Below are 27,150 nucleotides of genomic sequence, written 5' to 3'. Positions count from 1 at the left end.
ATGTGTTTAGTTGGGCTTCCTAAGGTGGATGCCTTTTTAACAATTGGCATTCATTTTCAATTGAATAGGGATGCGTGTAATATCATCTGAATATGAATTTTTGATTAGACGGTATCAAAAAGAATCATACTGATTTGATTTCAGGTTGGACTGAACTGGATTCTATACAACTTGATACGAATCTAATAAAATTCCTTGAAAATAAATCCATTTAACCTGAAAATAAGTAGGGTAAATTGGGTTTACGGTATTGTCTCCATAAAAATAGTATTGACAGTTCTGTCCCCTCCTGAGATGGCATTTGATTCTAGATTTCTTTTATTGTCCAAGATCAAATACCCATGCCATTAAGTCATCCATCAGTCAGGAAATGTTTGTGAAAGTTGAGGACTTAAGAATTGTGTTAGAAACAATTGCCCAGATGATGTGACCCTGTTCCATGTAAAAATAAATCTTAAATGTAGAGCAGTTCTGATCTTCTTTACCCACTTAAAGTACCATTTTAATGAGAGGTGGTAAGGCAGAACTCTGAGAACAATTCCCCCTGTCTTACACTGCTTGAATACAGACATCAATAGGAGGCAAAACTATTTCAGAATAAAGTTAACCAATCTGTCTTGTACAAATTTAATGAACTTAACCTGCAACATCACCCACTGACTTTCTTTTCCTTCTGGAAACCAAATCTGTTTTAGGCAGTCTTACAATGTTTGCTTTACTTGTTATTTCACGAGATAGGTAAGCTTCTTGGATCATTTATCAATGTCACAACTTATATCCAATTAAATTTGAGTACCTGCAGTCAAAAAAAGAACAAAAAAAGCAAAACAACTTAAATTTAACAAAGCATGGGTGTGTAAAATGAGGTTGGATCTTTGGATCTATATATCCCTTCCTATCTACACACACTATCCTCTATGACTGTGCACTTCTCAATCTTTATCATCATTGTATAACTTACACCAAACGTGGCTTCTGAATCTATCTTTGCATACAGGCAAATCTGAATGTGCTGCTAGCTTACTGCATGCAAAACCAGGCTGCCCTAAATTTGAAATATATAAAAATTTTAAAGAATTATTCCACACAGTTATCCAAACTAACTTGTTGGATATTTATATTTTTGTGATCACGTTTGGACAAATGCAATTGTTTGGTTGTTTATACGTTATATATTTAAACGCATCAAGAAACATCGCAAAATGTTGAACACAGTATCTCTCCCCTTTGTTCTGATGCTTGGCTGTAAATCCCCCCCTCTTATAGAAGAGAAGACAAAAGGTACAAAGGACGGAAAAAACAGGGGTCAACATAAGTTCAGTGATCCAGAAGAAAGGAAGAAAAAAAAGCAAGAGAACTAATGATTAAGGCTGTTAATTGTGTGGATGTACAGAGACAGTCCCTTCCTGGTGATGCATTCAGTAGACTACATCACTCCACCCGGTTATTTACTTCAGATGAGTGGACTCATAATGTTGCCCCACCTTTTACCATTTCCCAGCCCCTCTCAGCTCAGGGAAGAAAAAGGTTAGGGGACACAAAATGAGGTTGATGCTTAGTGACAAGAAAATGGTCCCATTGTGCCATCAGCCCTCTTTTTTTGCAGCCGAGCACGCACAGACGATTCTTCAAGCTTAGCAGAAGTGCAAAAAAAGTGCAAACCAACCATGAAGTCCGTAGGATGGGATATATTTTGTATTGCATAGTTAATGAGTGAACAAATGAATAATAAATCAGTTGTTATAAGTGGCTCAGAGACCACGGCTTGCTGTGTTTTCCAGAACTGTCTAAGAATGACGGATATCTTTAATATAGGCTCATCTATTTTTGATTGGCAGATCTGATTGAATTCTATTTTAGAGAAGCAGTCACTACGTCCTCATTTCAAACTCGCACATCTCTTATAGTGTGTAATAAACCTCTTTCCAAACAGTTTGATGAGACAAATTAGGCCAGATCATTCAGGAGGCCAAGGCAATTTATTAGCCAACACACTACAAAGAAAAAACACTCAAAATGAACATGCATCATTGGCATGTTCATTTTTCGCAGGCTTTGTGTTTATGACAGCTTTACAAAACCTTTCCATAAAGTGAAATGCTTCTATTAAAATAAATTATAAGTGAGTTAAGTTAGAAATGCTTTGAAATAGTGATTTTGGTTTTGTTTAACAAAGCAGTGTCTGAAACTGGAACTGATAAAAACACTTTCAATCTGTAGTTGCAGAAGGAGCAATATTACTGTCATTACAAGAAGAATGAATCATCATTCATTTTTTCTTGCCTGTTTCTCTCTCTGAACATCTCTCATAATATGAGGCATGCAAGATGATAAGAATTGTAAAATTACAAATGTTTTTCCATAAATTGAATATTGAAATTATGACCTCACTGACAAACTGAAGAAAAAAACCTGCAAAATTAAACAGCTTATTCTATTGTATATTGTGATTAACTAAATTTGTATTATACCTATAGTTGCTTTCCAAAATAGCGTGTTACACTGGTTGCACAAATGTTTACCTTAGACCATTCCAATGGGTAATAGAAAATTGCTGCCTCTTTGTGAGTTTTATGGTCCACTATAATCTGATCACTTCTTGTTCTTTTGGGTCCATCAAGACGTTTTGCAAAAAAGATTTGCATAAAAAAGCCTAGATTTTTGTGACTGTATTGTTAAGGTCGCTCATAGCAGCAATAAACCTTCCAGTTAAAGAGTGGGACCAAAAACAAATAAAACAAACAAACAAAAAGGCCTGTTTGCAACAGAGATCTGCTGTTAGGTAATTTGCAGCACTGGGATCACAATGACACAAAAATTGCACTGATATTACATTGGGGAACACTTTAGTCTTTTTTTCTCTCTAAGTAGACAGTTAACAAATCAGTGCATTAATGCCTCTTATGAATCTGTAGTGAAAAAAAGGTATATGAATGAATGATTATACTTTATTAATACCAGAGGGAAATTCCCATATTTCAGTACAACTCATCCAAAACAACACACAATGAAACTTCAGACATTTAGACAAGTGTATGAGGTTGCAGCCCTTCACCCTGAGGAGAGGCGCCATCCTTCAGCTGTGGAACTCTGGGCACATTTATGAATTTACTCATTTTCTCTATTTTATTTCAAAAATAAAAACAAGAAGTAAAAATAGCAAAAGTACCCTAGTTCCTTGAAAGAAAATCCAAATGACCAAATTATCCACAGATGCTGACTTCTGATTATTTCAATTAGCTAAGACAAATTGAAAGGATCAACAACTTCCTTGGGAGGAGTTTTAGTCAGTGTGGTTTAAAACACTGTCCTCTTTTTAAGTGCTGTTGCACTTAACATGGGGGGGGGGGGGGGGGGGGGGGGGGGGATGAGCTGCATGCTCTCTATGAATGTGTAAGTGGGTGGTACGTGACAAAGTAAAGAGTGAGTACATGCCAGGATGCAGAATTTTGAACATTTTAAGATCAAAGTTTTTCACGTCGCCTATGAGGTGTTGAGCTCAACCAATGTATATACTAGAAAAGCAAATGTTAAAATAAAATGCATTCCACTTTCAACCAAACTTCTCTAATCCCCAACACATGGTAGCATCACAACATGTATTCAATTGCTTCATACAGTAAAAGAGCTAACTATATGGTAGCAATTTAGAGCAATTACCATTTAGTGAAGACAATTTGCTGAAGCTCAAACCAAGGATCAGAAAAGGAGAAAAGGGAATATAAGTGACAGCAAGTTTGTTGTTTTCTGACAGACAAGTCAGATTTCTCAAAACTGCAGATCTACTGGGATATACATGCACAATTTCTAATATTTATAGAGGATGCTCAAAAAAGAGGAAAAAAGTGAAGTAAAAAGAAATTTCTGATTGGAGTGCAAAAATGCCTTGGTGATGTCAAAGGTCAGACAAGTCAGACAAGAATGCACACACTTGTTCAAGATGACAGAAAAGCAGCAGTGACTAAAATAATCACTCTTTCCTTCCAAAGTATGTGGAAGGTCATCTCAGAATACACAACGTAAACACTGAAACAGAAGGGCTAGAGAAAAATGCCACTATGGTCAGCTAAGAAAATAAAACCGAGGTCAAAATGGGTACAAGCTCACCGAAATGAACAATAATACGTTGAAAAAACTTTCTTTTGAGGCTACAAAGCACAGTTGTTTCCTACATTACGTCCACTTTAAAAATTATGTTATATTAAAATGTTTCCCACCTGGTGATCTGAAGGTCCAGGGCTCATCATCATCAAAGTGTGTATCCCCAGCAGTGAACCTCTCTCCGGGGAAAAATGCATGTGCCACTGTTCCTCCGGGCCCATCGAAGGGGTATCCATCATTGTGGTCTGCTTTAGTGAAGTCGATCTGAATATCTGCGTTGCTGCCGGCCACCTCATGGAAATTTAGAGGTGCAATGTCGCTCCAGACCTTCAAAGCGTAGTACATGAGTGCCCTAACTGTGTCCCTGCCAAGTAGGGCTGAATCCTTTGGGTAGGTCCTCACTCTGAAAGAAAGACAAAGGAAACATCTTAAATGTAAGAGAATAGATGAGCAGAAGAGGGAAGTAAGATGGAAAGAGTAAAATAAGATGGCTCACAAGAAACAGAAGGTTAGACTTGACATATTAAAGTAAAGGAGAGAAGAAATGAAGTAAAGCAGCATTTGGGACACTTGTAAGGTTAACATCAATACTTAAAAGAGAGCATTGTGATGTAAATGACAGAATTATTCACATGAAGCAGAGAAATCAAGTTCTTCATATTGTGGCATGAACAAAGATCACTTCAAAATGAAAAGCAGTCCATTAAGATGTGTAAACTGTCTTAAAATGAAGCTAGCATTAAAAAAACCAACAAAATAAAAACATTTATTCTGGCACACAAAGATGCTAATTTCAATTAGTTACTTTACAAAATGGGAAGGACAAGAGAGCATCCTAAAGCTTATCTTCATACGTTAGGAAATAACCTACTTGTCATTATCTGCAGTCAAAGCAAACATTAAAAAGTTAAAAACATGAATCTTTTTCAAATTCATTTAAAGATGGATTGATGCATTTGTCAGTTCAACTTTACATTACTGTAATAAAAAATGTATTTATCTTTTTACACATCCCTATCAGGGTTTCTGACAGGGAAGGTTTCTATTAATGCTTCATAGCTCAACCATATCTGCATGCTCACTCTAACATAAAACTCAAAATGTAAGGTTTTGATAAAAAGTGAAAAGATGTTGCTAATCAGGTAAAGTAGATTTAAACATGTAAAGAAATTGATATATTGAGTCATTCTTACTTTTATTGTCTGCAGCTACTGCCATTCCATTGAAGTTAAGCAGTCGACTGATGACTGTAGGATGTGTTACATTCGCACCATCTGATCTCAAAGTGGTGCCATTATGCACACCCATCAAGTGTGTTTAACTGAACTGTCAGAATGTTATACAATGTTAACCATGGAAGATGTCAAATACAAACTAATTAGTTATGCTTTGTCTTGAAAAATAAAAACAAGAACAACTGTCTTTTAAATCTTTTAATTTTGATTGTTTGCAGTTAGTTTCATTGTTATGCCTTTATCCTAAATGCACAGGTTTAAGGTAGATGGAAAGTGTTGTCAATTCCCCATCTGCCTACGTGCTTACGGATTAAGAAAAGTGATAAAAAGTGCCGCCAAAGAAGCAGAAAAATAGGATGAAATGCAAGAAAGGGTGGCAGCTAAAGAGATGGATAAAAATTGCTCTGAATTTAAATCAGCAAAGGTCAACTACACAATGTTTGACACTGGTGGAGAGCTGCACAAAAAGTCCTGTTTGCATATTTCTAGCAATACCGTTGATTTCAGTATTTCATGCTCAGGTGCTCCTGCTGCTTACACATAATATGCTGAGCATACAATGTGCCTTTGAAGAGATTATAGAGTCAGCTTTTGGGAACAACTCATAAGTTCTTTTCCCATCTTTCCAATTTCCTTATTAAGTTTTCATTCTTCCTCACATCACTTCCAAAGCTCTGCAGCCTTTTTCTTTCTGACAGCAACAACTGAAAACCACTCAGACATCATGCAAAGTTTTCCATTTTTCAATTCTTTGATGGTCTCTTTCATCCAAAGTATTTCCTTTCCACTCATTGGTCTTTACATCCTTCTACGCCTTTGCTTCTGTCTGATGGACTTGTTTCCATGTCCCTGCAAGAGTATTTTGGTCTAAAACTACGGAGCCGTGCCGTTGTTACAGGTTGCCGCAGGACATTTAATCAGCGACAAATAATATCAGCGGAGTGATCTCTGCCTCAACTAGCTTTCAATCTGCTCGGAAATCACTGAAGTGAGAAAAAGTTGTGACTTTTCAATGCAAAAACATGCACAAACAAGACAGAGTCAGAAGATGCTAAAAAAAAATAAATAACTGGAACTATAGTGTCCATTCTTCTTGCTTTTTCACATTTTGTCAACTAGGACCACATTTCTTTCTGTGTTTTGATAGGATTCCATGTGATAAATCAACACAAAACAGCCCATTCATCCCATATGAGGCAATACATTGTAGAAACCCCTTTTGCTGCAATTCTTTGGAATAATGCCTCTACTAACTTTGCAGGTCTGGAGACGGATATTTTTGCAGATTTTTATTTTTTATTTTTTGCAAAGTACCCCAAGCTCAGTCAAAATTGATTAAGAGCGTCTCCTTCTGACTGTTTTAAAGTCTTGCAAAAAATTCTCAACTATTCTTTCATCTGAACAGTTTCACTATAAATCTGGCTGTATGTTTAGAATCACTGTGCTGCTGGAAGGTTAACCACCCCACTAATAATACGTCTTAAGGAGCCAATAACATGGTGTTACCAAGGAGCCAATAACATGGTATTACCAATGACTGCACTGCATTTCTGATTAATTCTCTCCTTGTCTACCGGTTTAGGTGGATGCCCATGTTCTGGTTGGCTTAAGTTTTGCAGTACTCTTTACATTTTAAATGCCCCACATTGTGAGATCTTCAGGTCTTGGGTCATGATTTATAACTTTGCTATACTTTAAACTCCTCAGCTTAACTCTCAACTTTGCTGAGATTAAATTACATATACATAGACTCTCTTCATAACAAGATTTTATTTAGGGGTATCACATGTTTAACCCAATATATAGCACACTTTTCAAGTCTGTAAAGAAATTGTGAAAAAAAAAAATCTGTGAATGTAAAACAAGGGTAGATAAGTTCGTGAACATACAAGGCACTTAATGTAGTGGAAACAACATTAAAACTCATTACATTGTTGGTTTAGTTTAGTTTAGTTTATTTCAGACAAACCTTTCACCGACAGTGTAAACGACACAAAGTACATAATATATTTCTTTTAAAAAGAAAAACAAAAAAGAAAAAAAACAAAAAAACAAAACAAAAAACAAAAACACATCACATCGGTGATTATAAGTCTGAAAAGGAGTATGCTGAAGTATAACTTATGTAGTCATACCCCTTTTCCAGCTGTAATTTATCACAGTATTTTCAATGTCCGATATCCTTTCTGACAAAGGAAATAATAAGTATAATAAGATTTCCTCAGCTAGATAAACATAGTGCATACACACACATACACATCTGTACACATGCATATATATATATTTACATATACAAACATATATACGTACATACACCCCTATACACACCCCTCTGCTTATAGACAAAATACACTGTTATTTTCCTACCTTTATATATTTACCCACACCTGCGCCGACATGCCACCTACTTGATGACATCATACCTAAAGTTTTGGTTCCCAACCAGGATTATCCCCCTTGTTCTTCCTTATAACTTTGAATAATAGCTGCCTTGAGACCTTTCTTAAAATGTCTCATACTTGGACTTTGCTTCAGCTCTTTAGAGAGTTTATTCCATATCCTCACACCAACCCCCGAAATGCACAATGTTTTCATTGTTGTACGAGCCTTCAAAGTTCTGAATGCATAACATTTAATGCAGTTATGCATTAAATGCATAACTGCCATTGCTGTGGATCTTTGTGACCTAAATCCATACTGACTTTCAGTCAGTAGATGATGTTTACTAAGAAAACTTTCTAGTCTGACAACAAATGTTTTTTCCACAATTTTAGAAAATTGTGGAAGTAATGAAACAGACCTATAATTTGTGAAATCATGTCTATTCCCCGATTTATATAGTGGGATTACTTTTGCAATTTTCATTTTTTTTGGAAATATTCCTGTTTGAAATGACAGATTACAGATATATGTTAGCGGTTTAATAATTTCCACAATCACCTTCTTAATTATTATCATGTCGATGCCGTCATAATCAGTTGACCAACAACAATGTACAGTATAAATTTCAATTTAGATACATGGTAAGTTATTGGTGAGCTAAATTAGTATTATAGTAAGTTCAACATCTTTATCCACTGCTGTATCTTTCATCCAATCATACAATAAAAACATAAATGTAGATTCACAGACTAATTTTTAAATGCAGACATACGAATTAGAATTGTAGTATTGTAAGGTCAGAGGTCCTACCTTAAGCAGTTACATTATGTAAACTCTAACAGGAGTTAAGTCTGAAGGGAAAACATGCCCAAACACAATATGCAAAGCGAAAGCGGGCGAATGCCCACATTCTGAGTCTCAGCTTTGCTTGTACCTGCACTAAAGCTTCAGCGACCATCTGTCAGAACACCTGCATTACTCACTTCTACTGCAATTTACATAAAGGAAAAGACAAGAACACTGAAATGGAAAAAGCCAAATCTGGATGACAGCTAATGTGTATTATAATGATAAGATGAAGGTAAGTATATATTCATCTGAGCTTAAGTTCTATTCCTAAATCCTGCGTTAATTCGGTCTGTTTAATTTGTTGTTTAAATCTTTCCTTTTCAAAAAAACAGATTTCCTCTCCTCAGAATGTGTGTTAGCTTCATTTCAGAGAACTAGATTACCTAATTGGAACCAAAAACTAGATAAAAATAATTCTACATTATCAGGTTGTTAAATACAAACAACCTAGCCACAAATAAAGCTAAATAAATCTGTCTTGTTCATTGATGTAACCTGTAATAATGAAACCTTTCAGAGCTGTAACAGTGCAGAATGTCCTAGCTTTCTACATGAACAAGTCTAGGATACTATAACAATAAGACAGGTTGTACCACACCATTGTAGCACATACAAAATTCTATTATAATTCCTAAAAATGCACCAATGCCTATATTGCCAACAAATAAAGGTATTTTCACCAGATTGCCTGGATAAAATGATAGATAACAGAAAACCTGCTACATATTTATATTCCTACCGGTAGAAAAGGAAAACTGAAGTCAGACCTTTTACAGCTGGGAAAATGTGATGTTTTCCATGTACTCAGCGTTGTGGAAGGATTTAAAATGGTTTTAAAACTAGCCCACAAATTAAATACGCAAATCAAATGGAAGTCAAAGTCTCGCATAAAAAAGTGAACTGTAGTCTCATGAATTAAAATGGCTGCAACCTAGTAATAATTCCAGCCTTGAATGAGCTGTAGTTTACACTTCACAGAGCTTAGTGAAGCTCGGTAAAGTGTAAGCTGCTTGGTGCAGCTCTGTGAAGCGTAAACTACATTACCTTGAATTTAATGTCTTGGTGTGGCCTCATATTAAAATATTGCAATGCAACAACAGACTGGGGGATTTTAATGAAAAGCAGCAACTGCAATTTGCAACAACAACACGATCATGTTCGGTATGTCTTAGCAATGGTTCAGTATATTAATAATAATAATCTTTTTAGATTCTTTGCTACTTTATTCCAACTTTGAAGTTTACATGCACTAAAATTACTGTCATTTTAGACACACTGTAAGCTTTTAGTTAATTCGCAACTCTTATGTAAAGAGACACACCTGTGGATGTATTTTCAGGCAACGTCTCAAACTCAATGTTTTATATTGTTTCATTATGAAAAAAATAACAAAAATCAGCCAATATGTGAAACATGAGAATGTACAATCATGACGGAGAAATGTTCTGCGTCTTAGAGATAAATGTGTTTTGGTTGCAAAATGTGCAGTTTAACTCCAGAACAAAAAAAATCACACTGTGATAGAATTTTTGAATACTGATAAATTGAAATTAATATGTGTAAAACATATTGCAGTAGTATTCTTTAATAATGTCATCTCGTTGAGCTTCAGAACAACCTCCTTTGTGACATCAATCTCAGGTGTCATAAATCATTCAGGACTGAAAGCCAACAATTATTTTGCAAGGACAGGGAAATTAGCCCCTCCTAACCGTGTAAGTCTGACAGAAGCAAAATGTCATTCTGTTCTTGCAGCCATGGTGTGGGATTTCTTTTTTTCTGATGTCGGTCAAATTTAATATACGAATGCTGTAGGAAAAGAAAAAATATGACAATTCCCACAAGTTCTACACTTGAATTCTTGTGAAGTACAAAATGTCCTGGCCAGAGAAAACATTGTTATTGTTTATGCGGCATTGAGTAAAGGAACATATTTCTGTGTTCTTGAGCACTATAGGCCATACGGCTGAGAATATTGCTTTCTTTGAGTTCTTCATAGCACACACAACAAACGCCTCATTATTTTTGATGCTTTTGAACAAGCTGATCTAGCTGTGAAGGTGTCAAATGCAAACTATGAATATGGTTGTAAACATTGAGGTCACAAATAGGCTCAGGAAGAAATTCTGACACTACAAACAATCTCTACAAGGAGTATTATGTCAATTCTCTTTCTTCTTTTTTTTAATCTATTCAAATCCTATTTCCTGTCAAAAAATAATAAGAAAATTGTTCTTTTGTGTTAAAATCTTTATTATAAAGAACTTTTTAACAAGGTCTGGTGATTCATGTGTTTGAATGACGTTTCCTGCCATTGTTTTTGTGTCTAAAAAGTGGGTGAATACAGAAAAGTTTCCACTGTACTTTACTGAAGTAAACCTCAAATGGTGTAAAGGGACATACTATCATTTCATACTGCACAATAAAGCAACTCTGTCACCTTCATTTGTGGTAAAAATGCTCTCTCTATATAAAAAAATTAAGAAATTTGAGCTCAAAATAAGATGCCTTGAAATTGGAATTTTGTGTCTGTCTCTTTAAGAAGATTATACTCTTTATGACACTACCTTCAACCTGTTTTAAAGGTAATTGCTGTGTAACACATTAAATCTAAATCCTAAATCATCTGAGTGAGGCTCAATACAAAGTATGTTTAAACTGGTTAAACTCAGTTATGGGACTTTAAATATATATGAACTTTATATAAAATACATGCAATACATGACCAGTTGTAAGAAAAAAAGAAAAATAATGAAAGCGGTAAGGATGCCAGGAGAAAATAAAACCAGAAGAGTAAGCAAAACAGAGAGCAATAAGCAGAAATGCAGCAACTTTACTATTGCAGTCATATTTCTGACAACTCCCTATGGCTCCATGTACCACAGCTCTAACTTTAGTGAGAATAATGCTGTGTGTTCTCCAAGAGAAAGACGTCGTCCTTGTTTCAGCATTTCTCCCGGCTACTCCAATCAGACGGATCAGTGATCACACAGGCACATTTCTATCTCTGACAGACGGGCTGATGCCTTCATTTCTCACCAAACTTAAAATGTTCCTCGCAACCTTTGCTAAAGATGTATCTGGTGCAGAAAAGCAGTGCAATGTGTACCAGTGAAACAAAAATGGGGAAAAGTCAAATGATGAATATTTAAAGACTTAACGATCTCAGCTAAACATTTAAGGTTCATTTGAAGGAAAATACTAATCCTAGGCAGCGTGATTACATAATGCTTTTAATTCCAAAAAGTGCATTTCCAAAACAGAAGAGTACAACTGAAAAGTCTGCTTATGTCAGAAAACGACACATTACTATTCAGCACAGAATGCAACAAGCTCCTCCAGATGGTGAGGGCAGCCTGTACATACCCCAGAAATGAAGCGTGTTGGGTTTTCAGTGAAGCGGAGAAAACAGATTCAAATCTGAACGACCTCGATGACTGTATTATTTCTAAACTGAAAAGTAGTAGATTTCATTTTCTAAACAAACACAGACCATTTACAAATCCCATAGATTTAAAAAAAAAAAAGAATGGCTCGAAGGTTAAATGTGAAAATGCATTAATTTTACTTGGTCTGAGTCAGTTACTGACAATTGAAAATACTGTTTTCCTTTTGGATTCATTCACAGTTTTGTTCAGGAGCAGAATGTTTTCTGGGAGTTTGTATACTTCAACAAATAATGTGATGATAGTGAAGCATGGAGGGGGGGGCATGGTGATATGGCACATACAGCAATGGGCAAAGCCGAAAAGCCCCTTTATCACACCAATTTGACTTCACCAGCAATGAAAGGAGAGGAAGTGAGGCAATAGATGGATGAGAAGGTTGAAGTATTTCGATTTGGAAACTTTTTGGAACTCCAATCAATTGGAAATAAGTCCTTTTTTTAAAATAGAAGTAAATGATTACTAAGAAGTGGTGAAAGGATGGATCAGGGAGGAGGAGGAGGAAGAGGATAAAAACAGGGGGAGGTCATATAAAGAAAGATGAAATGGGGTCATGAGAGGGAAAGTAGGGAAGTAAGGTGATGAAAAAGGATTGTAAAATGGGGTGAGTAGCATGAAGTGAATAAAATGTTCCTTTTATGAAAGAAAAAATGGACAAGGTAAATGAGAGGAATAAAAAAGCCATAAAGAGTGATGAAACTGTAAAGGGGAGGAGAAAGTAGAGAGGGATGAAACATATGAAGGAGAAGAGGAATGAAACCATGTTGTAAAAATGAATAGAATAAAAGGGGTTAGTAAAATGGGATGAAGAGAATGTGAATTAAGAAAAATTGTCATAAGAACTCTTGAACAGAATAAATTAGATTAAAAAGGTTAGTAAAATAACAGATCAGAATAAAAACAGGCAGATAGGTTGGATTAAAAAGGGTTATAAAGAGAGATGAGGGCCATCAAAAGCAACACAGAATGCATGTGGTAAAAGAGACTGATATGAGTAGAAATGTTTGTGTAAAATTTGGAATGAACAGGGAAGAAAGGATAGAAACAAGGATGAGTAAAATAAAAACAAGTCATAAAGAAGGAGGAGTTATAGATGAAAGGGGTTTGTAGAGAGGCATGGGAAGTGTGGAGAGGATCAAAAAGAGGTCACAAAGAGGGTTGACTGGGATGAAAAAGTAACTTATAAAGCAATGGGGTTAAATAGAGTGTGAAAAGGTTAGTAAGTGAGGCCTGGTTAGGAAGAATGGGGTAAAAAGTGTGTGTAAAAATGTGATGTATGGATGAAAGGAACAAACAGGAACAGAAGACTGATCCAGTCATAAAGAATGAGGAATGGGAGGAAAAGTGGTTGTAAAAAAGGGGTAATAAGATAAATGCCTTTCAAGTGAATGAAGAGGAATGAGTGGGATAAAAAACAAGTTTATGAAAAGTGGATGTAATGAATGATTGGGATAAAAAGGGATGATAACAAGAAATAAAGGGAATAAAAAGGGATTTTAAAAAGGATACAATTAAGATAAGGTGAAAAGGGATTAGGGTGAAAAGCAGGATGAAAAGGATCGGATGGATGTAATGGATGAAAAAGGTTTAGAAAATGCTTAAGGTGGATGGAGGGATAGACAACATAAGGTGAGGGTGAGTGGATGAGGGAAGGGAGCATGAAGTTTTCTCCCAAAATAGTACAGGATCAACCTGAAGGAGCATATTGTGAGATGTTTAGTCCTCCAATTGCAGCGAGAAGCTCAAGAGTTTTCAATATAGGTTTCTGATGAACCCTTCTAAATTCCTGCAATAAATGTCAGGGTAAAAGGGATTAAAGCAACTTTGAAATTAGCTGGATGTGCAGAAGCCTGATTAGGGATGACTTCATTTTCCTGACCTACTTAATTCCAAGATGTGAGTCTCACCTTGGTTTGACAAATGAGTCAGAGGAAACGAGGGATTGGTGGGAGGTAAATGTTTGCATGCATTCTCAAACAGATACAGATATAGACACACACAAATTTTCGTGTCACATTTCACCTCAATGACATTAATTTACATGCAACTTGCTTCTTCTGAACATCTCCACTGTCAGATATGATTCAGATAAAATGTGGCAGGAGGGGAAAAAAAGAGCAAGAGCAGTAGAAAAAAAAACAAAAACTTGTAAGACTTTTTTGCTGTCCCCTGCCTTCATCCTCTCTGCAGGTTCCTGCCTCCTGTGGCTTCACTACTCCACAGACATCAGAAGTGATGATAAAAAGTAGCCACATGTACAGAGGCTGAGGGACCCAATGATCTCATTTCATCCTTTCCTACCCTTTTGCAGACATAACCTGACAAATGGAGTGGTCAAATGATAGCAGTCATGCATACTCATATCCATTTATGCATGTATGCAAGACAAAGAGATGAGAAACAAGCACTGAAAACTGCTGGTGGTACTCTTGCATACACATTCACAAGCCGTGTCAATCAGGCTGACGATAAAAGGCGTTTTATTAAAAGTCTATGCTAAAAAAAATAAAAAATACTGCTTGCCTTTTTTGTCTCCTTGTTGTCTGTCTATCTCCTATTCTTCACTCAACAGCTCTGTGATGGTGATTTAAAATATAAAAATAATATATATTTTTGACAAGTTTCTAATGAGATGACAGCGTGATTATACCTAAGGTTCTACCAAGTAATTTCACAGGTTAGTGGCCTAAAGTGACGGCAGGGAAATGATAAATGAGCATTTAGTAGAGAGATAAGGGGCTTTGCTTTGGCCAAAAATTGAAAAACTTCTGAAAAAGATAGACATCGATCAATGGTAAAGATAAGAAGAATTGCAATGTGCAGAAACAGTTCAAAGCTTAAAGTTTTGGTGCTATTGCTAAAAAACAAAAATATAAATGTTCTTTTCCATTATTCCGTTAAGTAAATCTAGTATTGATGATATTTATAACTGTGTTAGGATTTCTCATCCCTTCATTAATATTGAAAATAGATTTTCAATATTTGAACAGGTTTGCCAGTACTAACTTGTCAATCTGACTGGCAGAATTTTGAAGCCTGTGCCTCAGAGTTCAGATTATTCTGCAGCAAAAATTCACTTTCAATACATTTTCTCTAATGAGGTTTTTGTCTTAAGCCAATTCTTTTAGTTTATTCAGCACAGGCTGGTAACCATGTTTTAATTTGGAGTGCAGTGTAGGAAAAACAAGTCCTTGCTTTATGTTATGTTGTTTTAAACTAATTTGAATAATGAACTGAACTTGATTCACTGTTTGAAATGTAGGCTTGGGTTATTTTTTTTGTGTGTGTGTAGTGCCTTGAGATTATGTTTTGTGATGGTTATGATCAAATTGTTTAATTCAGAAATAGTTTTCAAGAGCTTATTGGACCAAATATTCCATTTTTCCATCATGCTGCTCTTTCTAAAGTAACACAAAGAAAACAAATTAATAAATCAGTTGCTTAACAGACATGCTCCTCAAAGGTTCCTAATTGTGATTGTATTACAGGATAATATTAATACGAACCTAGTAAGTCTTTATTGCTAAAATATTTTTGAACGTTTGGCATTGAGTTTGAAGTGAAGGGGAAAAAAAACACAGACTAACATTCGGAAAATGAAAATATCATAATTATACTCTGTTCTTTGCAAAGAACTATTTGGATTCCCACCTGCAGATTTCTAGTCATTAAGTGTTTTGAGCCTCCTGTTCATTTTAGGATTTAGTTGATTTATTTGATGAAAAGGAAGGTAAGTCAATGGAGAGATGAGTCTTGATGAGTGTGTAGTCCAAGTTACAAGTAAAACTTAACTATTTTATTACATTTGGGAAATAAATTAAATTAGAGAGCTTCCTCCGCATGTTTCACCCCCGCCCCCTCCTCCCACCACCACCTTCTCTCATCCTCCACCCCTTCATTGTGTCTCTTCGCTCAGCTGGCTACACCTATCTGTGCGAGTTATCAGTCAAGCTGCTAATGACTGCCAGGCTGTCTGCTGTGATAATGGCCCAACAATATGAGGTAATGGGCTAACAGTGAGCCATTACACCACTCAGCTTTTAATGTCAGCGACACACTCGACCAAACAGACTGTGGAGAAGTGGAAAAAAGGGAAAAGGCAGAGCGGAGTTAAATTGGGATTAAGGGCTCAGCCTTGTCACAAAAGCTCTCAGAAACCATCAGAAAAAAAATAAATCATTTACTTATATCTATTAAGAAAAAGACATTGTTTGAGTTTACATCCACTAAATGAATAGTTACTCCGCTGAGCCACTTATCTTTTCTTCTTTTCTGTGAAATAACAACCACCGAGCATAAACTTTGCACATTTTCAGAACATAATGATGTGAATGACATGTGAGAACAAGCAGAGAAGAGCATGAAGTGCCAATCAGCCTCTTGTCAACTGTGCTGTGGCGAGCTGAATCAGGAAGGAGTGGGTGATCCTGCACTTCCTACTGTAAGTAAATGGGCTGTTTTAATTAAATACATGCAGACAATGCTTCAAACTTCCTTTTGATTAGGTAATTCCATTATGAGCAACATTTTACATTATGTGCTGAAAATAATTACCGTCCCTTTCTCAGTAAATTTCAAAATGCATACTGCAGAACTTTTCAAGCATTAGTATTCAGAGTAAATTTATTTTAAGACAGCATCTGCAAGGACGCACATAATGTACAAGTGAAAGACAAGTTGTTTACAACTACTATTTTTGCAATGTTATGCAGGTCATAATATTCGAACAAAACTGGATAGGCCGTGGGTCACTTTGTACTGCCATTTTGTGCTTACACTTTGTTATATATTCCTTTTCCTGTTTCATTTTCTACTTGTAATCAAACCATTTTGTACCAGTAGGTTGCAGTTCAAATCAAGGCCTTTTACAAGACAAACTGGACAAATTTAAATACTGAGATATATCAACAAATAAGTAAATTTTTTCAGACAGACAATACATTACCTTGGGTTTAAATTCAGATTATTACATATATTAACACATATATTCTGGTTTTCACTATATCCCAAATGTTATATGAAAATAGTGTTTCAAAATAAAATATCACTTAAAGAATCTCTCCTTGTATGGTGAAGTGCTTCAAACTTACCTTGGCCTTTGTGAGCCTTATTTGTTTTCCATCTGCTGGGATACGACAGACTATTGATGATGAGTGGACAGATAAATAATCAGATCAATTGTGAATATGAATTATATTAATTCAAGTAGCCCCATGATTTTGAATGCTGAAAAAGTGGAGTTTGTTTTTGATGTTTTGGAACTCGGGACATTGACACCAGATAGCTTTGATCTTATGTCAGTTTTAAATGTCCAAGTCTTTATTTATTTATTTTATTTTTTCTCAGAAGACCAATAGTTTGAAAATGTCAACGTTGCCATTTGTGCCCGTACATACCAAGGATGTAAAGGTGAGATGGACGAGAAAGCAATAGGCAGAAACACTGTCATGTGCAAATATGTACATGTATGTTTTTATGCAAAGTGCACAAAGAAAGAACTCTAAGGGAGTTAAGTCATCCAACTGCATCTACTCTGCTTTTAGCTTTTGGCAAGGGGGTTAATGTCAGCCAGATGTATGGGCTCTTCAGAGTTATCTATTTTCAACTTGTTACCAGCTTGTCAGATTTATTGGACAGGTGGAATGTAGTTGAGAGTCTGCTTACGTACTAGTTTGGTTTCACCTAAATATTGTAAAAGCACAGCTAGTACAGTCAGTTAGACTGAAGTGTTGTTAGGTTAGCTTGTTAATGAGCTGCTACTTTCAGATTTTCTTTAAACCTGTGCAGCAACTACATTATTATGGTTACAGAAAATTGTCTTTCATTGGTTTAAAGTTGGGCTTGGACTTGGAGTTGTCTCATCAAAGTTGTATTTCTCTCATCTGGTCTTGACTACAACACCAATGTTATTTTTTTAAAATCAAGATATTAATTGGAAGTAATTAATATTTTGCTTACTTTTAGCTTTTTTAGGCATTTACACAATATATACTAAGCTAAATATGAACCAACTTGTTGAACAGATACACCCAGGAGAGAATATGTTATGTTTTGTTGTGGGTTCAGATTTTTCCTTTAAAATCTAGACCTAAGACATAGGGTAATATCATAAAAGTGTTGTTTTCTTGTTTGTTTGTTTTTTGTTTCATTTTAACTCATTCTTCTGTTCCCCACTTGAGTTCGCCAATGGAAAATTACTTTCTAACCCAAATTAAGATTGAAAATGTCTATTTTATGGTGATTAAAAACAGTTGTTATTTTTATGATCTCTCTGAAATGTTGCATCACCACAAGAACATTTATTATTTGTGTCAGGTTACACCTCAGTCATTCATCGTTAATCATAGCTTTACTTTATCACATTTCCTAGATTTTACTTTCACATTTATCGTAATAAAGCAGAGGTATTGTTAAATGTTGCATCATGAAAACAAGCCGCGAGGTGATGGGCATGCAAGTGGAAAAACATCCACTTAAAACCAAAGGGAGTTGACAGAGAAAACTGCTGGGCCAATCTAAGTAGAATATAAAGGATTTTCTTCAAATCTGCCACACGTGAAAATCTCTCTGGATTAGAGCCCAGTACATAACCCACAACGGTTCCTCTGTTCACTTTTACAAATCCGACTGCTGTGAATATGATGGTGTTTCATCGGACTGAAGACGCGGCTGTCTTATTTTACTGTGTAGCAAACTGACAGGAGAGCTGTATGACTGGCAGGAGTACAAAGGAGGAAATGAAAGTTAAAGTCCACCAGGAGGAAAGCACACATCTGCACAGGGGAATATATATATCATTTGTGAAGGTGTATTTTGGATTTCCCTATTTCCCAATTCACATGTGTATGTTACATATTTATTGACTTGAAGAGATACTTTCTACCTCTACTGTTTCAAGGCAAAATATCTTGCTATATTTTTCATAAGCTGACACAATTCCATGCACTTTAGTCTGGATACCTTTGAGAGGAAGGCAAACAGCTCTTTTTCTAAACATAGACTGTACCCTTTTTTAAAGGTAATACTTATCTTCTGTCTTTACACTCAGTCCTACACAATAAAATACAGAATGAACTGTTTGTAAGTCTTGGGTTTAGGAAGATCTGCCATTAACAGCAATGTAAAAAAGAAAACTTAAAGTAACTTTGACTTCAATCGACAGTGGCAGAGTCCAGGAATATTTATGGTTAACACTTCTCATCGGGCAATATGAGACTTATTGGTTGGAAACAGTAAGTAGCAATACTAAGGACTTACTATATTCAAAAACCATTGAAAACAAAATTGCATCATGATATAAATGCTTTAATAGAAGGCGGATATATATGCTATTCTCAAAATCGCAGATGGTGATTTTAATATTATTAAAAGGCAGTCTTCTTGATGAATGTCTCTCTGTAAGTCTAGTGTCATATGGGTTATTTGTTATTGAACAGCTGCCAAACAGCAAAGTGCAGGTGAGAAAACAGACGCTATAAAGGAGCAGAAAGAAAATGGCTGCCGAGACTGCCTGAAAGGTCACTGCATAACTCTCATCTCTGAGCTCACTGGGGTTTAAATCACTGCAGCCTGTTTGTGTGATGCTTAATGTTCAAATAACACCTTAGGAAAGTGACAGAAAAGAAAAAGAAATGCAACTGCAGGTTCCCTGATAGCTATTTTTCCTCCCATAGTCCAACGATATGGATAATAGAGTTACTGATGATACTAAATTGAACATAATGAGAGTTTGCATGGTTGTCTCTATGTGGTAACTCTACATTTGACTGGCAATCTATCTGTGCTGCAACCATTATATTGCTCAGCCCCGTGGTCTGAGCAAGATGAATGTGTTGAATCTAGAGGTACGTCCCCCTCTGGATGATTATGAATATGCATACAATTTTAAAATCTCAAAGCACGGTTGTACAGTTAGTCTCTGCTGGTGGGATACTCTGATTGCTCTAGAGCATTTTATCTTTTAGATAATAGCTCTGGACACACATATCAACCAGTTTAGGCAGACATTTCTTTAAGTGAATTTAGCTAAGCCTAATTTTCTTCAGAACAAAGTTCACTGACACAGCAGGAAGGGTTGAGTTTAGTTTTAATTACATTATACTTCCTCTAAGACAGAAAGAAACTCAAGATAAACTGGAGTGACTTCAGAGAAGAAATCCTTTAATTAAAACATTGGCATGAGTTTGGCACTTAATATTCTGTGAGTTTATCAAAGGACACTATTGTTAGTCTTTTCATGAACTTTCTGTACTTTGCTGATCCAAAGAGAGAGAGGTTCATGCTGAAATTTAAACAGGTATCCTACTGGGGTGATACGCTCTTTGCCCTTTTATTAACATCTTTCTGGTCAGAATGTCAAGAGTTATAAAGTACCTTTACTTAGATTTTGTTCCAAGGATACACAGACTAAGGAAACACTTTGGAGCTGGCAAGCTCCAATGAAACTACTTTTAATTCAGTTTATTTAGATATACTTCCTTTATAATAAATGTCAGTTTGCACTATAGATAAAGGGAAAATTCCAGGGAAAGTCGGAAATAAATTGAACGATGTAACATGGAGTCATTGTAGAATGGACATGGTCAATTGTGCCCTACCTCCAGGAAAGATGCCTCTTATTCCATTTGTTTTGAGGAGTTGGACTTCGTTTTCTGCGCATTGTCACCTCCGCCTGAGACATATCTGGCAGTGAGCATCTGGGTGTTTTCATCAACCCTAATGTGGCTTGGTCTGTGAAGAATAGAAAGAAGTATAAGGTTTGGATTTTGGTAGCAAGGTGGTGAACCAACTTCAAGGTAACATTTGAGACCTGAGTAGATTGTGCAAAACATACCTAAAACTCCAGTCTCTTTCAGCCCTCCAAACTTCTGCATGGCTTTAATAGCCTTGGTCAAGGCCTCTTTTGTCTGAAGTTGTCCGGTCACTGGGTCAGGAGGCGGGAGGTACCCAAACTTATTCAGCCAGTCCTGTAGATGAAAATAGTAGGCATACAAAGTTCAGCAGAGTTCATTTGAGGCATTTCAAAGAGCTCTAAAGCTGCAGAGATACTGACACCTGTGGTTTACTGTCTGTGGATACTGTGTCGCTATGTGTATGTATATATAAAGATCCCTGTGGATCTCTGTGTAATCTTTCTCAACCACAGTTTCACACCACTACTTTTCAAACCCCAATTCATGTTTAAATTGATATGCAAATAGATAATGTTTTAGAACTTAATGGAAAAACTTTATCATGTTTTTGTGCCAAAAAATCTTAAAAATCTTAAAAGTAAGAAACAAACATTCCACCTTTTCATTGGTACTCAGCGGAAATATACATTTCTGACACAAAAGAGTGTTTGGAGCAATACCTCTGAAACAGAAGGAACCTTATCAAATATAAATGATAAAATTGCACATTCAACAAGGGACCACAATGATCAATTCTGTCATACTGAAAGTAGAATAAATACTGTCAGTATTTATTCTAGTTGAGTTTATAACCCCTTTTTGGGGACACATAAAGGAATGGAATAAACACTTATTTTCCCCAGAAATCAGGTGAGATGTTTGTTTATTTGATGAGTTTCTTTATTTAGTAAAATCAAGAATTCATTTCTTCAAATGTTTCTCCCACAACTTTACCCACAATACTCAGTTGCAGAAGCATCTTTTTCCACAGTGTGTAAGTCAAATGAATGACAAACTGTGCATTTCTTTTCCAATTTTCCTTCTAGCCGCCATATGCATATCTTGGCATCTAGCTTGTAGTGTCTTTTAACACTAAACCAGAAAACTAACTGTAGATGGAATAATATAATTTGATCAAATTACAAATCACAGCTATGTTATCTCATGCAATTAATCTGTCATGAATAAAGCATGTACTAATAATATGTAGAAAAGCAAGATGCTACCTCCGTACAATATGAGTTTCAAAGAAAATTGGTGCACAGGTGGGTCAGTAGCAGAGCAGAGAGTAAAGCATCTACATAAATACTGTCAGAATTCAGGCAATTGATTGATTAACAACTTGGTCTGTTTGTTTCTTTTTTTTGTCACAAGAGGTCCTTCATTTAATTGGCAAAATACAGCCTCATCATGTAACCTTTTTTAAGTCCTGGGATGGGTGCCAATCTGTTAGTTCTCCAACTTCTGCTCTCTGACACATTTTGTCCTCATCAACAAACAAATCACAAGCTGGAGACTTTGCTATTTTGAAGTGACAGTTGTTTCTTGTAATATACATGTAAATGCCACATTTATTTTTGACTTTTCATATTATAAATATGCATGAACATAATTGAAAAGAAAACTTTCAAAAAAATGCATTTGTCCTTTAAGTGCACGCCAATATTTTGTATTTGTTTCTCTTCACCAGTAAGTTGTTTGATTTCATATGAAAGTATGCTAGAGATACAGCCAATATAAGCTGTTCCGTGCAGACATATAAAGTAGCAATAATCATTTTAAGGTTGAAAAATTATCAAAGCAAATCTTAAATTTGAAATAATAAATGTATACTGCCATGCCTAAGAGGCATAATGTCTAATGGGCAAAATGGCAATACAAGCAATTGGTTTGAAACTCATAAGATTAAGGTATGGGAGGTAAGTTTCATTCTCCTCTTTCACTGCTATTGTCTCCATTTTCCCAGCTTCTCTTTCTTTTCCTCCTACCTTTATTTGTCTCTGCTCCATTAAATTTCCCTCCTCCTCCTTCGTCATGATCTGACAGCTAATCAGAAAAGGCAGATTTTAAATAGGTTTTTGATCAGCACTCATTGGAGGTGAGTGACACAGATCGATAGCAAGGCCCCCCCTCTGTAATGACAATGCTGGGAAAATCCCATTTACCCAATGACTTCAGGTTTACAGAAGTACTACTTTGCCAGGGTTTTGCCTCTTCATGCTTTGCTTCACCATCCAATTCACCATCTGAATTGACACAGGAACTGAACTGAACCCTCTCTAACAATGCAGAAGCTGACAAACCAAAGTTTCTGGAAATAATATGATGTGAAGGTCAAACGGGGAAGTGAGAGAATATAAGCTGAAAGGGCTCTATGAATTGACAGTTTGTGAAATTAAAAGTGTCATAAATCATTTATGGAAGCTGTTATACATGCGCCATTGGGACCAGAAGTATTTTAGATATCTCTCTGTGTTTCTTCTCGCAATGAGCACTATGGTCACTTTTCAGACCTCTAAAACCAGAAACGTTTTCACAAACAATTTGGAGTTCTGTTCTACAGAAAAATCTGCAAATATGTGAATTATGAATAGGTGGGGGTTTATTATATCTAAACTCCAACATCTAAATCCAGTAATTTGAGTCAAAATAGAAGTACAGTCTTAATGTTTTTGTTAGAGACACTACTAAAGAAACATTAAAAAGTTTTTTTTTAAATTTTCTTCTACTTTTGAGCCACTTTTACTATATGATTAAACATATAGACAATAACAAAGCACTAGCTGTTTATTAACACTCTAATAAAGCTGTGTAACAAATTTGTCTGCAGTAGCAAAAATGTCACCCTGAAAAAATTTTCAAAATAGAAAAGATAAGAGTGCATGCCACACAAACAGGACAGATACTGTATGTGTTGAGCTTTATGAGTCAGGGAATCAATACAGAAAAATAACATTTTGGCTAAACCCGCCATAGTGCTAAACTTGGTAAGTTATGATGACAATGTATTTCCCATTTGATTAAGGTGTAGGCCTAAATTCAAAAGCTTCTGAAAATTTAAGAACCAGATAAGTCTTAATGTTTAGATGTGGTATGCTACAATTAATGTTTTATAACTTCAACGGTTTCATTGTTAACACTACAAGATGTCTGGTCGACCTTGAACTAACTTGAGAGAAAGAATATGCACCGATCTAGATTTTAATGACTGTTGATGAATAGCGCGTTTCTCTTTCATTCCATCCCTATTTATTTTGGCCAATTCACAACTTTACAGGAAAAATTAAACCAAGTCATTTTCCGTCATAAGTGCAATCAAACAATATTATATAAGCAGATTCAAGTCTAATTACACTGAGAACCCTTTAATCCTGGATGCTAGTGCATTACAGTTAGTGTAGTCCTTCACAACATACTCAAGTAGCAAAACAAAATTACAGTTTACATGCAATAAGACGTTCAAAACAATTTCCCAGGCAGCTTCTCAGTATGCTCTGTGCGCTCCTTTAACTTGGATTGTTATTTGATTAGTTCCATCTCTGCACATGCTGACATTGGCAGAAAGTCTCTTTCTGCAGCCATAAAAATTAAATATTTTACTGATTAGCTAAAAAAAAATCTCTTAATGGCCTTCATATGACTTTGCTTCTGACTCTGTATTTTCTTTTTCTTGTTTTTAAATAAAGTCTGAGGCACCATCCATATCTGTATTAGCAGTTATAAAAACTTACATAAAACTATGGAAAATTAAGACAGACACAGGAAAAGATCAAACAGTAATACAATGATCTGAGATTCCAACTCTCAAAGTGAGCAGGGGACAGATGACATAACTGCACTGTTTCCACTTTCAGTCATATGTAGGCAAAGGCCTTGCTGCTCCAGCAGCTTGAGTAGGAGTTTCTAATGAGATACGGAAAGAGCAAAACCTGCATGAAATCGTGAACGTACTTGTAGACCAGAAGGTAGCTTCTTGAGCAATGGTTTATGGTTTATAATTAGAGTACAAAGTGTAGGTTTCTTTTGCCAAATTTGTATAACAATAGCCCTTAAACTTAACTTAGATTTATCCAATTTAATTAATAACATAAATATTGTTTTGAGGTGGGACATGAAGGTTTGTGGAATTAAATTCTGCACCAAGACATCCAAAAACAGTGCATGCTATGTTTAAACTTTTCAAAGAAAGACCCAAAGACTCCAAGAGTCACCTCTTTACCTTGTCTTCAATTCTCCACAAGGTTTGTCAACTGCATTTTATATTTGTCCTTAAATATAAGAAAACGCACTTTATAAATTTACACCCACATAAAACGTTATTCAGAGACTGTATGTTGTGATTAAGGTTTGATTCATATTTACCCAGCATTTATACCTGATTTTGGCCAAGACAGTTATTATAAAACCAAAACAACTTATATATGGTAAAAGCAAATAATATTTATTCAGCATGACTTTCGTTAACCATTTTATAGTAATCTCATGCAAAATACAGGATATTTTTGGTTGCATTCTGAACTCAGTTTCTCTAGAAGCTGCAGCTGTATGAAATCAATCAAAACCACATTTAATCACTGCCAGTGGGAAGACTGTTTTTAATTTCTGTAGACTTTATGAGACAGAAAATCGTGATTCCCTGTGGTCCATTAAGCTGGTATAACATGAATCAAGCACTGAGAGCCAATTTAAGGTAGCTTAAGGTGGAAAAGGCTAATCAGAGGGTGGATGACTTTTTTTGTTTAACAAGCATTTATTGGATTAATTCCCTCCAATCAGTTTAAAAATCTCAACATAATAAAATAAAGTTTTAGTTACATATGCATAACTTTCTACAAACCCTAAAGAGCGCATGGTTTTATCTTCAAAATTCAAACTAAAATTAAAAAGAAAAGGTGACACTACAGCTGTTACTGTTGAGAAACAAGCCCTGGGTCTTTATGTAATGGATTTTTGGTGTATGAGATAAAGTACTCTGACCTTGGGTATTCATTTCACCAGATTATCTGAAAAGCAATTTGTTATTCATATTCAACAGCTTCTCAGTTAACACACTGGGGCATGAGTGAGACATCAGTTCACTGATTCATATCACTTGAATGTAGAGCAGTGAAGCCACAATGTAATTCAGAGGGTGTCTGAATGGTACACAAAAGAAAGGCAAAGTGATCAAAAGGGAAGCGGAATTGATAACCAAAACGAAGCCACAAGAGCTGTGAGAAAAACAAGTATGTACAAACAGTGAGGAAAATGCTAAAGGGGGACACTAGGAACCAGCTACAATCAGTCATGTCCTGTCAGTTCTTCAAGCAAAGGAAGAAGGGTGAAGTCACTAATATCAAGACAAGAAAGCTTCTCAGAATGCACAATTCGTTCTACCCAAAGTCCAGCAACCTCAGACCGTGGGCAATCAGGAAGATTGATGGGTTTTATGTCTAAGGCAGCAAAAACACAGCGTAGAAGTGGTCAAAGAGGAGAACCATCATGAAAGGATTAGACTTGATTTGTCTGCTAAAATTACCTACATGGAGAAATCAGACTCAATGGAAAAGGAACCTGGACAAGAGGACAAGACATGGGCACTAATCATTGTAAGACAAGAGTAAAAGAGACCTGGCTGTATCACATCAGAAAAGACCCAAGATGCAGCCTGGAGACATTTCAGTACATATCAGGTTGTACCGTACAGACTGACAAAAGTATGCACAGAACTACACCTTCAGAATGTTATAAAAGCATGAAACTATGATATTATTGTTGAACATTGTGACAATAACATATATTGTAATTACCTTTTTTTAAATTTTTCTTATTCCTTTCATTTTTTGCCATCATCATAATGCCTCTATCCCGCTCCTGGATCTTCATCAATACAATCTAGATTAGGTGTAGGCAGGAAAAGCAATGAGAATCTGTCCAATTAACCAGAAATGCTTTTCACAAACTGAACTTGAATGGCATCTGAAATATCATAGCCTACCTACTACTGCAACCGAGAAGTACTTAGTAAATGCAGAATTTGACATAATAAGATTGTGATGATAATTGCAGCTTGATGTACTCTGCTGCTCTACTCTGAACACCATAAACCAGTGGCTGGAATTCAAAGAAGGACATATTACCAAAAGGTGAAGGAAGGCTAGAATCCTAAGGCCCAACCAGAACCAAACTGCTGATGAGAAACCAACAGGTCAATGACAAACTGACTGTAGAGATTGACCTGACATTAAAAAGCAATCACTGTACCCGGAAGAAGAAACACAAGAGGCTTAACAAATACTTCAGGCTGAAAGATCCAACAGCGAAGTTCTAGAAAATCAAGGCCTCAGTGGTGCCAGTGGTCATTGCAGCAGGCAGGGCTGTGATAGGCTAGGGGGAAAGTAATTCCACCAGATAACCGGAAGAACACCAAATGTTTTACAGTCCTACAAACAGCTAATATACTGTGAAAGCCTTTATGAAGTAGTG

At 35.8% G+C, this 27,150-nt stretch overlaps 1 protein-coding gene across 1 annotated transcript in view; it reads right to left on the bottom strand.

The window, feature by feature from the left end:
- The window catches only part of LOC116724884 (matrix metalloproteinase-17-like), a 77,626-nt gene that overhangs the window by 24,780 nt on the left and 25,696 nt on the right, over positions 1 to 27,150 (bottom strand). The window contains exons 2-4 of the mRNA XM_032570660.1: positions 20,847 to 20,979; positions 20,611 to 20,743; positions 4,218 to 4,504 (exon numbers count right to left, since the gene is read on the bottom strand). Coding sequence (XP_032426551.1) covers positions 4,218 to 4,504; positions 20,611 to 20,743; positions 20,847 to 20,979 — 553 coding nt within the window. The remainder of the gene's footprint in view (positions 1 to 4,217; positions 4,505 to 20,610; positions 20,744 to 20,846; positions 20,980 to 27,150) is intronic.

This window comes from Xiphophorus hellerii, chromosome 8, assembly GCF_003331165.1.
Source record: "Xiphophorus hellerii strain 12219 chromosome 8, Xiphophorus_hellerii-4.1, whole genome shotgun sequence".
In the NCBI taxonomy this organism is placed as follows: Eukaryota; Metazoa; Chordata; class Actinopteri; order Cyprinodontiformes; family Poeciliidae; genus Xiphophorus; species Xiphophorus hellerii.
The sequence above is the reverse complement of the archived record's forward strand: the minus strand, read 5'-3'. Positions and strand labels throughout refer to the sequence as shown.